This window comes from Oncorhynchus clarkii, chromosome 8, assembly GCF_045791955.1.
Source record: "Oncorhynchus clarkii lewisi isolate Uvic-CL-2024 chromosome 8, UVic_Ocla_1.0, whole genome shotgun sequence".
Classification (NCBI taxonomy): domain Eukaryota; kingdom Metazoa; phylum Chordata; class Actinopteri; order Salmoniformes; family Salmonidae; genus Oncorhynchus; species Oncorhynchus clarkii.
The window spans coordinates 30,948,618-30,964,286 of NC_092154.1; the positions used below are offsets into that span (position 1 = coordinate 30,948,618).

The 15,669-nt window shown below is 44.7% G+C and overlaps 1 protein-coding gene across 1 annotated transcript in view; it reads right to left on the minus strand.

Moving 5' to 3' along the window:
* Positions 1-1,458: 1,458 nt before the first annotated feature.
* Positions 1,459-15,669, minus strand: part of LOC139415262 (forkhead box protein N3-like) — a 51,936-nt gene continuing 37,725 nt past the window's right edge. The window contains exons 4-6 of the mRNA XM_071163231.1: positions 12,102-12,160; positions 7,201-7,309; positions 1,459-6,139 (exon numbers count right to left, since the gene is read on the minus strand). Of these exons, the coding sequence (XP_071019332.1) occupies positions 5,620-6,139; positions 7,201-7,309; positions 12,102-12,160 (688 nt within the window). The 3' untranslated portion in view covers positions 1,459-5,619. The remainder of the gene's footprint in view (positions 6,140-7,200; positions 7,310-12,101; positions 12,161-15,669) is intronic.

The window sequence follows — 15,669 nt, forward strand, 5'->3', positions numbered from 1 at the left end:
CATACTGTAATTACCTCAACTACCTTGTACACCTGCACATTGACTCGTTACCGGTGCTCCTTTTATATAAGCCTCGTTAATGTTATTTATCGTCTTATTATTTTCTATTTTTTATTTGGACTTACTTTTTAACTCTGCGTTGTTGGGAAAAGGCTCATAAGTCAGCATTTCAATGTAAAGTCTACACCTGTTGTAATCAGCGGATGTGACAATACAGTTTGATTTGAATTGAACCTTCTGTGTCTGACTCACCCCACCTCACACTGCACACATATTCTCCTCTCCTACAAGACTGGCCCCCGGATACCACGTATTCATTTATTTCATCCGTTTCGGTGGGTAAAGAGCCCTCACATTTGTGGATATTACTTGTAATATGTACTGCTCGTACATGTCACGTTACACAGGCAAAGTCTTGAAGATGACCTGACATTTCAAAAACGGCCCTTGTAAAAGGGGTGACGGACAACTTCCTAAAGAACTAAAACATAGCAGACAGACATAATGGCGTGTTAAGACACTTTTTGTTTTGCCTCAGGCAACTGGGTCAGTGGAAAGATGCCCCTTAAAGATGTACAGAAATATACTTGCACTTTCTTTGCTGCAGTTGCATAGCAACAGAGACTGGCTCCATGCAGTTGTAGCGCATGGTGGAGGGATATGTGGCGTGCTGTGCTGTGCTGCGCTGTGCTGCGCGGGGAGGCAGTGGCTGGTGATTAAAGCCTGTAGTCTTTGGCTTTAATTATGAATGGCCTTCCTTCCCTCTGCCACATGGCTCCATCATGGCAACCATCAGATTGACTGAGTGACAAGAAGGAGCTATAGCCCTGACTGGGAGTAAAACACAGATGGCACTGACACTTAATCAAAAGTATTGGACTTTAATGATTACAGGAAGTGAATGAATAGTTAAGTAACAGGTTGAAAAAAGTCTTGCTATGTTCCGAGCCTTGTTAATGTGAACATATGAGGTCAATAACAGGGGCCGGTCTTCAGAGCCAATCACAGGCACTGGTCTCAATAACCTAATGGCCAATTTACTTATGTGAAAGGTTCAACCAAGCTTTGAAGCATTTGCTTGCTTTTCTGACGCACTTCTGTAACAGAGGATATGTTTAGTTTTTAGTTGGTCTGTGTGGGCTGATTTGAGTTGATGTGAATAACTTGGATATTACATGCTTATTGCTACTGTTGGTTTGGTTATATTTTTAAGATTAGGGATGAGGTGCAATGGATGGTGACAGTTTTCCTCACTTAAATGAATGTAATGTTGTTGTTTTGTAATCTTTGTCTTGTCTTCTAACCATTAGATGTTTTACTTGTTTTTACTAGCGAGGGCCAAGTGCTTTAATTACTACTTTTTAAGCGCTGTCCTCTGGGAATACAACGTGGTAATGTTTTTACCCAATTCAATTCAATTGAATGGAATTATGACATGGTCTCTTTCAAGCACAGGAGTTGAGTTCAGGTCAACTTTAATCATTGCAACTGGAAGACAATACACCACATAAACATTATTGAAGGTTTCAGAAAAATTGAAAAGAAAAAAACAACATTTCTACATTTTTTTTTTTGCCACGGTATTGGACAACGTGATATTTACATGAATGAAATCGCTGAAATCGTTTGAAATCGTTCTTTGGCAATGTGATTGCACAACAAGGAAATAATCAAACATTCATTGGAAAACCAACCAAGCTGGGTGCACTCTGCATTACATCGATTCTTCTCATAGAGCAACATAGTTGTTTGCGTTTGACATCTCTATTCTATGGCTTTCTGACCCTTCTCAAATAGTCATTAACGTGGCAGTATTGTAACGTCTTGTCAGAGTAAACAAAAAAAAAAAAAAAACGTTAATAGAAAACAAAATGGCGGACTGGCTGGCAGGCTTGCCTTGGCCGACTCCCAAATGGCACCCTATTCTCTTTGTAATGCACTACGTTTGAAAGAAAAGTGCACTATATAGGGAATGAGTTGCCATTTGGGATGCACACTTTGAGCATGGTTTAGTTTGGCAGGTTTTAGTTCAAATAAAATAAGCACATTTGTTTCTCATTCGAGGGCTTTTCAGGCAGTGATAGAGTTTCTTACTTTTCTTCCCTTTGCATTAAATTACTCAGTCCTATTTCCCGGTATCATTCTATTTGTCAAGCAGACCCTTATATGGTCCTAACTTCACCTTCCTTCCCTGCATGTCACTGGAAGTGTCCGAAATGGCATCCTATTCCCTATATAGTGCACAACTTTTGAACAGAGCCCTATTAGCTCTGGTCAAAAGTAGTGCCATTTGGGACACACTCACCATGTGAGTCACTGGAGGAGATGGTGGTTACTTAAGCAACACATTCTCCTTGACTTGCCACGGCAGACTCTACTATTAGTCACCAGTTCACTGACTTCCTACTGCAAATAACACAGAGGGCTTGACCTGTAACACAATAACACTTCTCTAGTGTCAAGAGAGGAAGTGGAGATGGCAGTGAGGTATACTGGGAGTGAGTCTATTTCATGTCAACATTGATAGAAGAAACACATTGAATTGAATAGAATAGTCAGTGTTCCGTATCAAAGTTGATAGAATACTATGACAATGGAACTATGCTGTCATTTGCTTGTCTAACTCCCAGTCTAGCTGTCAGTCACTCTCAGTCTTTCCCATAAACCCAAACCAGAGTCTGGCTCTCTCTGACTCTGCCTCTCCCTACTGTCTGCACACAACCTCTTTCTAACCCCTAATTACCTCTGCTGTTTGTACAGAAACGTGTTCATCATGTACAGTAACTCCACTCTATGTACATACATCCTCAGTCAGTTCATGGTAGGGTAACTTTCAACAAAAGGTTTGGCTGTGCTAGTTGGAGCCAGTTAAAACGATGGAACATTCTGACAAATTCTAAATTCCATGTCAAACAGGTCCATAATGCTCCGTCCATTTACAGGGAAGTGTCTGCCAGGGAGGAGAAAACTAGGACCCAATGGTAACACATTTACAGAACAAAATGAGAGAAAACACTTTCAGAAATAAAGAAATATGTGCTGTTCAATATGAAAACATGTCAGCTAAAGACATCGGAATACAATTAAGTCTGGAGGGCAGGCACAATGTTAAAGGGTGTATGGTTGTTGGACACACACACACTCACACACTATTGATATATTCTGAACAACACTAGAACACTGACACATTTATTGTTTAAGAGGCAGAAGAAGACTGAAGGCCATAGTAGAGGCTTTTCAGTTGATCCATCTAGCCGTAGAGCTAACAGACTGGGTTCAAATACTACTTGAAACCTTTCAAATCATTTTACAGTTTGCTTTAGCCTGGCTGGGGTGCCAGGTGGGCGGGGTTTGCACTTTTGGGACTTTACTATTGGTTGCATTGCAACAGGCAAGCTCAATTAAGCACATATTCAATTATTTGAAATTATTTCAAATAGTTTTTGAACCCAGGTCTGTTATACTTAAAGCCCAGAGTAGCCGGGCCTCATAATTGCAGAGTGATTTCCCCATAAAATGTCTCCCTGAAGAAGATATGTCATTTAAAAGCCCGCTCATCTGAAGAAATACAATATCAATACATTTTTTTTTAAATCGAAATAAAATTAAATAAAATTGAGTGTATAAGAATTGGTGGCAAAACCTTTGTTTTCTCTTCTAGGATCTAAGTTTATATGAAAATAAGTCATGCTTCATGCTAAATACATTGTTTATCTTACATGATCTTTGAATAAAAAAAGATTTCCTTTTGCATCTTATTTACAAGCACCCATGCAATATAACTGAGAAAGTCCTGCAGGTCAAATTGCTTCAATTAAGAAAGGAAAAATAAAATATTTTCTAACCTTTTTACAGAGTTGTCCAGACTGGACAAATTGCTTATACTTTTATGAGGGTAGAGGAAGAAGGGGAAACAATACAAACAGAATTGCAAGAAACAACAACGAATCCACACTTTATGTATATAGTTTTCTGAGTCTGTAAAAATGATAGGCAGGTGTCGTAGCATGGGTTATATTTAAACCGGCATTCACGTTTGTGGAAGAGGAATACTGGAAGAGTTTCAGGGACGTCTAGGCTACTGTATGTCTGAAATTGCACCCTATTCCCAATATAGTGCTCTCCTTTTGTCCAGAGCCCATCAACCACCTAGCGCAATACTTTTGGCCAGATCCATGTGGTTCTGGTCAAAAATAGTGCACTAAAAAGGGAATAGGAGGACATTTCAAACGCAGCTGAGAAACAAGAACAAGATGGAGGAGATACAGTATATTGCCTCTGACCCAGCACTAAGTCATCACCATGGCACCAAAAACTGAACAGTAGATTAACAGTATAGTTCTAACTATGCCTAAATACTAAGGAGTGATCTTAATGGAATCATGCCCATTCTCAATGATGCTTTTACTATTGGCGATAGAAATCACCGTAATGAATAGAAATAAGAGCATGATTCTTTAAGAATGGATTTTACAATTATTGAGACATTTACGGTGTTCTCCTATCTCTTCTCTACAGGTCTTCTGATGTTGCTATGCCTTTTATGTTTGTCTTTGTAAGCTGTCAGATTGGCTACATTGAAGCAACCCGATCGCTCGTCTTTGGCACAGTCTTACATGTTGTGCTCATGGGCGTAGGATGACGTGTGTGAGCAGCAAGTTTGAACAGTTTTCAATCTGTTAGTATCATTGGCTCAACTTCCTGGCTTACATTACTGGAAGATTGCTACAAATTCACAGATACACTTCTGACAAGTTACAGATGACACACAACGCTCAGCTATTCTCCTCAATGGTTAAATTTTTTTTAGCATGTATTTCCCTAATTAGTGACAAAAAAAATGTGTTTTTCTATGGCTTGCATCCCCTTTACACAACATAAAAACATCAACAGAGACACGTGAGAATCAATTACCCATCAGTTAGTGTTGAAACACACAGGAAACGTATAGTAAAAACAGATTTTTGATATTGCCATAAATAAGTAGGATTCTCCTAATGCCCCTGGAGGAGAGATAGAGGTTAAAGGTTAAAGAGAGAGAGAGATGGAGTAGTGTCTATTGAGACTAATGCTTAATAACGTTATCTCTTGGCCTGTTGGTGGTTGGTTGGTCGGTGTGTAGACCTGGTGTGTAGTCCTACTGTAGGTCTCTCTGCGCTCAGGCCTGGCCATATACCCTTTTCACACTACTGCCAAACCAAACTGTACTGGGCTGGCCTGGTTACGCATCCACCATAATTGCTGCTGGAACCATGCTGGAAAGCAAAATCTGAAAAGAATATATCCGAGCCAGCACAGTATAGGCTACAGTTAGGGTCGGCCCTATAGTGGGAATCAGGCATTAGAGACAAAATACACCGTGAGAACCAACTGTTAAAAGCAGCGGGTGGCCAGCCTATGGCCTCTGGCCAGAATATCTGCTGTCGTTTAGTGTTCATTCCCGACAATTCTACATGTTGAATCTCCACCGTTCGTCCACACCCAGCAAGTGTTGGCTAACACACCCTGCAACACTCTGCGGCCACCCGCTGCTTTTCAACGTTGGTCTTTGCAGTGTGTCTTAGCTATTAGTTTCTAGGTCTTGGTGGTTGGTGTGTAGACCAGATGTGTAGGCCTTAGTTAGTTCCTTAGGGCCTCTTTCTGCTCTTTCTCCTTCTGAGCAGCCTTGGCGGCGCGGTTAGTGATGTTGTTGAGACACGCCCTGACGCCCGCCAAGTGAAGCAACGACCCCGCCGCCTCCTTCATCTCCTCGTCATCGCTCTCCGACGGTGGCTTCTCCACCGCTGCTGCTGCTGAACGGCGCTTTTTCAGCGGCAGCGTGTCGCCCAGGGCCCGTAGGCGGTTTTTCGTCCAGGGCAGGCCCCGTCGCCGGGCATGCTGGGAGAGGAAGGAGACAGAGGCAGAGTCCAGCGGGACTTCTTGAGGTTCCGATTTGACCTCTCGGTGGACGCCGACCTCCACCGCGATGATGTCATTGTCATCGTCTAACGTGGAGGGCCCCTGGGAAGAGCAGGGCATGCTGGGGGATTTGGCGGTGCTGTAGTTGTGGTCTTCCTGGAGGTCGTCGCTGGGAGGGGGGGAGGGAGAGTCACAGGGGTGGCCGATGTTGCCTTGGGTCAGGTAATCCCCCAGAGCTGACCTGGAGAGACACACAGGAGATCAGAAGGCTATAGTTAGTCTTAATGTGAACAGACTACGTTTAGGACGCGTCCCAAATGGCACCCTGTTCCCTATACAGTGCACTACTTTTGACCAGAGCCCATACAGTTCACAAAAGGGACAGGCTACAGTCACTGTTGACATACATCACACTTGTCTACTGTTTCTACAGACTGTAGTGCATGTCTAGCCCTGTGCGCCAGGCTTTTGGCTGCACCATAGTATCATCAGACACGCGGCTACTGCATTTGTAAACTCATACCTTTGATAAGTAGTCACATTTGGGTTGACATTTTTCAAACACATATTTGTATAGTTACTGTGTCGTCACAATAGTACATTTGATATACCATAAAAGCGGATCAGAGCACCACGCCATCCTATAAATCCAAAATAGTCCTGCTGTCCGCCCACGCCACACCCTCCCTCGGATCAAACGTTGTTTTCTTTTAGCAGGACAGTCTGTTGGCATATTACTCTCTCATGGGAAGGACATACCCTCTTTTATATGATCAAATATTCAGTGCATACCTTATGTGAGCTGCTGCCTTGCCTGTGGGGATGTTTAATTCATGACATGGCATGTGTGTGTGTGTGTGTGTGTGTGTGTCCCTTCATACTCCCATGCTACCATGATGGATGAGCAGGTCCAGGCCTGTTCCTAAATCTTCTCTGAATCACAAGGCTCTTCACAGGAATAAACCATTGTGAAGGCTGTATAAACACACCTGGTTGGGCCATGACTCCCAAATGGCACCCTTTTCCCTACATAGTGCCCTACTTTTGACCAGGGCCCATAGGGTAGTCGTGCACTATGTAGAGAATAGGGTGCCATTTAGGATGCAAGCCTGCGTCTGAACTCAATAGGAGCATGAGGTACTGTACTACACCTTTGTGTGATGGTTCCAGTTTTGAGTACAATAAACAAATTGACGTGCGATTATGTAAATGGTGGAAAAATATAGTTTGGTGTCGAGGTGTATTACCCAGGTCAAATTCTACGTCATAACCAGCCGAGTGATCATTGACAGTTTCACTGACCTTATCGCAGTGGTTCTGCTTCCCACGGAGCATATGGGTAGGGGTCGGATGACAGGAAACAGACCCTGGCTCCTGATGCGGGCCCCATTTTGGATCACGCCTTGAGGAACTACCGAGAGAGGAACCGACATAAGGACTTACATAGAGATACATACTAACAAATTCACACCAAAAAAACAGCATAAAACACACACAGAAATGCACACAAATACATATACATATATACAGTATATATACATACACACAGAACACAACATAAAGCAGTTTAATTGTTAAGATCTCAAGGAGACGTCAGGGAAATAAAATAATAAATCATGTCTGCATCATAAGGCATTGTAGTGACCTTAAAGGAGAAGTTTTCTTTTTTTACAGCCAATCACTACTTTTGATGGAAATTGCTCCAGACACCTTTATTGTGATTTCACTTGTTTTTGAGAAACTTACCCCAAATAGCAAATCCCTTCCTCATCCTCATTGTGTAGTATGGGGGCCCTGCAAAACCATGAGCAACGGCTCCAAAAACACCAAAATATGTCCTTTTGGAAACGGCAAAGCTCCCAGTATAGTGATGCGTGTCTTTTTAAATGTTGTACACGTGAAATTGTGTCATTCTGAAACATTATCCACAATGTTATATACCGTTTTGCGCAACTCGAGCCATTTCCCCTACCCAGCTGTTCCGTTATATGTGTAGCCTGCTGCTACAGGTAAACTACCAAAACACCAACATAGTGTCTTAGTAGGGCGTTGGGCCGCCACGACCCAGAACAGCTTCAATGCACCTCGGCATAGATTCTACAAGTGTCTGGAACTTCCTGTTTGGAAGCAGCCATGCTTTCAATACACTTTGAATCTCTCATTTACTCAAGTGTTTCTTTTGTTATGGCAGTTACCTGTAGAATGGACGACGAGGTGTCGCTCGAGTCGCATCAAAATGAAATAGAACGTCGGGGTATGAAAGTCGGGGTGACACAATTTCGTGTGTTCAAACATGCATCACTAACAGACCTGCACCACTATGCTGAGCGCTGTGTTGTTTCTAAAAGGATGTATTTGGGTGGGTTTTGGAGCCTTTGTTCATGTTTTTTCAGGAAGTTTGCCGTTTGGGGTAAGTTTCTAAAAAAGGGGAAATCACCAAAAAAAAAGGTGTCTACATACAACATGCCATTTACATCAAAAATAGAGATTTGGTTGTAAAAAAGAAATCGTATTTAATCCAACACCTAGACCTTGTCAAGAGGGTGGGGGATGGGGGATATTGTGTGTGTGTGTGTGTTTCTGGGAAGCATGGCTAGTACACTGTGTTCTGTTCTGCCTAACTTACACAGCACTGGCTTTCTGTAGTGAGAGGATCGATGGAGGGAGAGAGGAAGAGCGAGAGAGAGCGAAAGGGAGAGAGAGGGGAGTGGGAGAGAGGAAAAGAGAAAGAGAAAACAGAGAGAGAGACAGCGATAGGTGTTTAAATAAAGAGGGGTAGAGAGAAAGATACAGAGGTAACGGTAGAGGGAAAGAGGAAGTGTGTGAGCCAGGGCTCCAGTCATTCGAGGCTGGCTGCTCAGCTCGGCTCACGGACAGACGCCCCAGTTCAGCTCAGTGAAACAGCTGTCATCCACGTCTCTCTCTCTGGATCTCTGGGGTCAGTGTGCTTTTCAGAAATGATGACCACCATTTGCTTTTGTCTGCGAATTCTTCTTTTTTCGTCCTTTTCTTTCTTTTTAAGCATGTGAACTCACACATTTGGCCCTATCATCACAGTAGCTGTTGTCTGCCATTTTATGAATAAGTAGGCCTATGTGCAATATACATGCATTATGTACCGTAAAAGAGTGTCTCTGTTGTACTGTACCTTTAGGGTTTTGTCTGTTAGCCCCTGACTGTTAGCCCGCATCCATTATCCATGTTAATCCTATTGACTCTGGTTGTGGGGCCGACCCTGATATCTTTAGGGCTGCTCCTGTTATCCTTATAAGTAAGTCCCTGCCTGTCTGCAAACTATCTCCATTGTAATCTTGATCACTCGCTGTGTGCGTGTGTGTGTGTGTGTGTGTGTGTGTGTGTGTGTGTGTGTGTGTGTGTGTGTGTGTGTGTGTGTGTGTGTGTGTGTGTGTGTGTGTGTGTGTGTGTGTGAAAGTGTGCACACGACTATCTTTGTGTGTGTCAATGTGTGTGCTACTGCTTGGTCTTTCTGGGTCAACATCCCCCTCTGCTTTCTCCCTCCCCTTTTGGGTCTCTCTCTCGCTCCGGCGGCAGGGAGGGCTTTCCGTTGCCGTGGAGACGGCTCCCATTCCACATACCCACATTCCCATACCTCTCTGTGTTCAACAGCCTCAGAGGCAGAGCACACAGCTAAGAGATGACCCTGTTTACCCCATAGACACACTGCACACTCTACCCTGGCCTGGCCCTGCTCTGCCTAATCTAACCCTGGCCTGGCCCTGCTATGCCTAATCTAACCCTGGCCCTAGCTCAGCTCTGCCTAATCTAACCCTGGCCTAGCCCAAGACCAGCTCTGCCTAATCTAACCCTGGCCTGGCCCTAGCCCAGCTCTGCCTAATCTAACCCTGGCCTGGCCCTAGCCCAGCTCTGCCTAATCTAACCCTGGCTTGGCCCTAGCCCAGCTCTACCTAATCTAACCCTGGCCCTGCCTGGATACACAGGCAACTCTCTGTTCGATTTGTCCACTGACTCCCTCTCTGTTTCCCTGTCTATCTTTCCTATCCATTTATACAAAATGTTTCCCTCTTTCTGTAGGTCTTTTCATATGCTTGCTTACTTTCTGTACCCCTTTCCTTTCTCTCTCTCTCTCTCCCTCTCTCCCTCCCTCCCTCCCCCGCTTAGTCTCCCATGCAGCCATGCTATGTATAGCGGTGACTCATGTCTTCCAACTTCGGAGGCATGCCGTCTCTGCAGGTATAAAGCCTGAGACATATGCTGCTGAGAAGCTGGGAGAAAACACTGCTCACATTGTCTATACACCCTGGCGGTACAGAGAGAGAGAGAGAATATATACCGTGAGCTCTTAAAGTATCGTGACATTGACCATTATGTTGTTGTTAAAGTGCAGAATGTCAGCTTTAATTTGAGGGTATCATCCATATTGGGTGAACCGTTTAAATATTGCAGCACTTTTAATACAAACGTATTGGTACAAATTCACTTAGATGTGTATTAAAGTAGTCAAAAGTTTAGTATTTGGCCACATATTCCTAGCACGCTATGACTACATCAAGCTTGTAACCGGAGGGTTCAGACGCAGTGTCCAGAGCTCAAGGTTAAAGGTCATTCCCAGCAGACCTTGAGAAAGCAACTGTTTCAGGGCTAGCATGGCAAAACCAGGGCTAGCATGGGGAAACCAGGGCTAGCATGGGGTAACAAGGGCTAGCATGGGGAAACCAGAGCTAGCATCGTGGAAACCAGGGCTAGCATTGTGGAAACCAGGGCTAGCATCGTGGAAACCAGGCCTAGCATCGTAGAAACCAGGGCTAGCATCATGTAAACCAGGGCTAGCATCATGGAACCCAGGGCTAGCATGTGGAAGATACAGTATCAGCATGTAGACAGTTTCCACTGGGTTTCAACTCAGCACATCTTAGAATAGCCCAAGGCTGTGGGCTGTGGGACTAGGATAGTGAGCTAGTAGAGTAATGTACGTTCCTACACTTTCCATGCCGATAAATCTTCTTGAAATGAATTGAATTAATAGTGGCTATCTGTCCACTCTCTATCCACCTACTGTATACTACCTCTCTCTTTCTTTCTCCATCCCACCTCCCTCTTTCTCTCCCTCCCTGTTTCTCCATCCCTCTCTCTCCATTCCCTTCACTCTCTCCCCCTCTCTCTCCCTCCCTCCCTTCCTCTCTCTCCTCTTTCCTTCCTCTCTCTCTCCATTCTCCCTCACTATCTCTCACCTCTCTCTCCCCCTCCTCCATCTTTCCCTCCATTCCTCCCTCCCTCCCTCTCTCCCTCCCACCTCTCTCCCTCATCCCTCCTCCTCCCTCTTTCCCTCCCTCCCCATCTCTCCCTCCTTCCCTCCATCTATCCCTCTCTCTTCCTCTATTCCTCTCTCCTACCTCCCACCTCTCCCCCTCCCTCTTACCTTCTCTGTCCACTATCTACCCACCTATCCCACCTTTTTGACAATGGAGTAATGATCAATGTTCTCCCTCTCCCCTTTTCTCTCCCTCTCCCCTCTCTACCCCTCCCTCTCTCCTTCCCTCCCTCCCACCGGACCCATCAGTCACAGGCAAGTCTGTAGGGAGGCCGGGCCCCTCAGATGCTTTCCACGCCGGCTCCTTGACCATTACTCCATTATCAGAGTCAAGGAGTGGCGATGGAGAGGATGGAGGACACGGCCCAGACGCCTAATGTATCCATTTCCCCCATTTAGAGCACCGCTGGCCCACCGCACTCCCAGAGTGCACTCTGATTGGGATTGAATGTCCATTTAAACTGCCAGCCAGCCCACCAGGGAGAAAAGAGAGGGGGAGAGGGAGAGCGAGGGAGACAGGGAGGATGTCAGAGGAGAGAGGGATAGAAAGTGAGGGGAGGGAGCGAAAGTGATGAGAGAGGAAAAGTGACGAGAGAGAGAGGGAGGGTGGGTGAGAGAGGGTTATGGAAAGCTAAAGTGGAGGTGGAAAAAAAATCACATGATGCCTTCCTGAGCTTCAGATCAGAGCAGAGTTTTTTTAAAACTTTCAAACACGCCCTGTCAAACAGAAGCATCCTCTGAAATGTTGCCAAGTGTCAGGATGCAGCACTTGGTATTCTCAAGGTGCCTTCTAAAAAATAATTCAGAACTCAGGAGTTGGCATCCGAGCAGAGAGAGAGAGGGAGAAAGAGAGATAGAGAGAGATTAAGACAGACACACAAACAAGACACAGCGATGCAGAAAGGTAGCCTACCTTGTAAGATAACTCCTCCGTTCTTTCTTAAGAAGGGACTCCCTGGCCATAGTGGAGGACTGAAAAGAGAGAGAGGAGCGAGAGGGAGAGGGAGAGGGAGAGGTGGGGAAGGGATAGAGAGAGAGTGACAAAGAACGAGTGAGAGAGAGAGATTATAACATCTATGTACACAAACAACAAGTGTGCAGTTAAAATTGGCAAAAAAACACACATTTCTTTCCAAAGGGCCGTGGGGTGAGACAGGGACGCAGCTTAAGCCCCACCCTCTTCAACGTATATATCTATATATAAATAAACAAATTGGCGAGGGCACTAGAACAGTCTGCAGCACCCGGCCTCACCCCACTAGAATCTGAAGTCAAATGTCTACTGATGATCTGGTGCTTCTGTCCCCAACCAAGGAGGGCCTACAGCAGCACCTAGATTTTCTGCACAGATTCTGTCAGACCTGGGCCCTGACAGTAAATCTGAGTAAGACAAAAATAATGGTGTTCCAAAATAGGTCCAGGTGCCAGGACCACAAATACAAATTCCATCTAGACACTGGTGCCCTAGAGCACACAAAAAGCTATACATACCTTGGCCTAAACATCAGCACCACAGATAACTTCAGCAAAGCTGTGAATGAGCTGAGGGACAAGGCAAGAAGGGCCTTCTATACCATCAAAAGGAACATAAAATTTGACATATCAGTTAAAAATACTTGAATCAGTTATAGAACCCATTGCTCTTTATGGTTGTGAGGTCTGGGGTCTGCTCACCAACCAATAATTCACAAAATGGGACAAACACCAAATTGAGACTCTGCATGCAGAATTCTACAAAAATATCCTCTGTGTATAACGTAAAACACCAAATAATGCATGCAGAATAGAATTAGACTAATTATCAAAATTCAGAAAAGAGCCGTTAAATTCTACAGCCACCTATAAGGGGAAGCGATTCCCAAACCTTCCATAACAAAGCCATCACCTACAGAGAGATGCCTGGAGAAGAGTCCCTTAAGCAAGCTTGTCCTGGGGCTCTGTTCACAAACACAAACACACCCCACAGAGCCCCACGACAGCAGCACAATTAGACCCAACCAAATCATGAGAAAACAAAAAGACAATTACTTGACACATTGGGAAAAAAATACAAAAAGAACAGAGCAAACTAGAATGCTATTTGGCCCTAAACAGAGAATACACAGTGGCTGAATACCTGACCACTGTGACTGACCCAAACTTAAGGAAAGCTTTGACTATGTTCAGAGCATAGCCTTGCTATTGAGAAAGGCCGCCGTAGGCAGACATGGCTCTCAAGAGAAGACAGGCTATGTGCACACTGCCCACAAAATGAGGTGGAAACTGAGCTGCACTTCCTATCCTCCAGCCAAGTGCATGACCATATTAGAGACACATATTTCCCTCAGATTACACAGATACACAAAGAATTCGAAAACATGCCCAATTTTGATAAACACCCATATTGATTGGGTGAAATACCACAGTGTACCATCACAGCAGCACGATTTGTGACCTGTTGCAACAAGAAAAGGGCAAACTGTGAAGAACAAACACCATTGTAAATACAACCTATATTTATGTTTATTTATTTTCCCTTTTGTACTTTAACTACTTGCACATAATATGACATTTGTCATGTCCTTATGCTTTTGGAACTGTTGTGAGTGTAATGTTGACTGCACATTTTTATTCTTCATTTCACTTTTTTGTTTATTATCTAGTTCACTTGCTTTGGTAATGTCAACATATGTTTCCATGCCAATAAAGTCATTACATTGAAATGGAATTGAGAGAGAGAGAGAGAGAGAGAGAGACAGACAGACAGACAGACAGACAGACAGACAGACAGACAGACAGACAGACAGACAGACAGACAGACAGACAGACAGACAGACAGACAGACAGACAGACAGAGTGAGTGAGTGAGTGAGTGAGTGAGTGAGTGAGTGAGTGAGTGAGTGAGTGAGTGAGAGAAAGATGGTCAATCATTTGATCATGTAAGTTTCTGCTCCAGGCCGCGCCAGACTGACAGAAAAGGTGCGTCCCATGTGGCGCCCTATAACCAGGGCCCTGGTCAAAAGTAGTGCCCTAGAGAGGGGATAGGGCTCCATTTTAGACGCAGAAATACTGAAAGGAAAGCAGGAATTTGAGCTCATAAGCCTGTGATCCTGATGACAGTGATTATATCCCAGCATTGCCATTATTCTATCCCCTGTGATTACCACAGAGAATTACTGCTCCACTGATGTGGTCCACAGGGGTGATTCCTCATGACTTCCCCCCAACACACACACGGTCGCACAAAGCACACTCACGACAAACAGCCGCACATAACACTTACAAAGACGCACACAGGCGCGGATACACGCTCGCACACACACACGAGCACACTCTCCTGCCGATCATTACTCTGCTAACAGAGTATTTAGTAGCTAATGGTCATGTTCATCTTCACACACACACACACACACACACACACACACACACACACACACACACACACACACACACACACACACACACACACACACACACACACACACACACACACACACACACACACACACACACACACACACACACACAGAAGGTGAGGTAAGTCTCAAGTCTGTAGAGGAGCTGTAAGGTTTGCAGACAGTGTTCAGTGGTCTTCGGATCCAGATTAGTGAGCATGGTCCGGTGAGCTCTCACAGACTTGACTTTGTGAATCACGGAAGGTTTCAGCTGGGACTGTCCAAGACTCACTGGTGCTGTGGGCAGCTACTTTACAGGCTTAATACAGACTGACTGAACAAACCCTTTTAGGACCATTAGGAGACACAGTGAGACTGAACAAACTCCTCCAGGACTACAGAGAGACAAAGTAGATTAGAGACGGAACAAACTCAACTCCTTCAGGAGCAAAGAGACACTATTTTCTTTTAGCCCCAGAGAGACACTATACTCCACTTTACTGAGCTGTTCTCATTACACCACTCACTGAGAGAGTAAAGTCACGGTGTAATATTAGCTCTTCTATTGTTCCTGAGCCCATCTGAAAGACAGGAAGAAAGAGCGGATTTTGAGGTCTAGAACCTCTCCTCCTGTTCTCTCTCTCTCTCTCTTCTCTGATGTTTTAACCAGAGATGGACAAAAGCAGGTAACAAAAACAACACAAACAGAAAAATACAGCCCTGAGCCACCTGCTGTTGCCATGGAGAATTAAGCGTTGCCACGGCGATACCATATTTTTTTTTGCGCTAACTGCCTGTCTCTTTTGTTCTTTCTCCCCAATTCTCTCTCCCTCTCTGTCTCCCCCTCTATTTCCTCTCTCTCTGTCTCCCCCTCTATTTCCTCTCTCTATCTGTCTTCCCCTCTATTTCCTCTCTCTCTCTGTCTCCCCAATGCTCTCTCTCTCTCTGTCTCCCCCTCTATTTCCTCTCTCTCTCTGTCTCCTCCACTATTTCCTCTATCTCTGTCTCCCCCTCTATTTCCTCTCTCTCTCTCTGTCGCCCCCTCTATTTCCTCTCTCTCTCTCTGTCTCCTCCTCTATTCTCTCTCTGTCTCCCCCCTCTATTTCC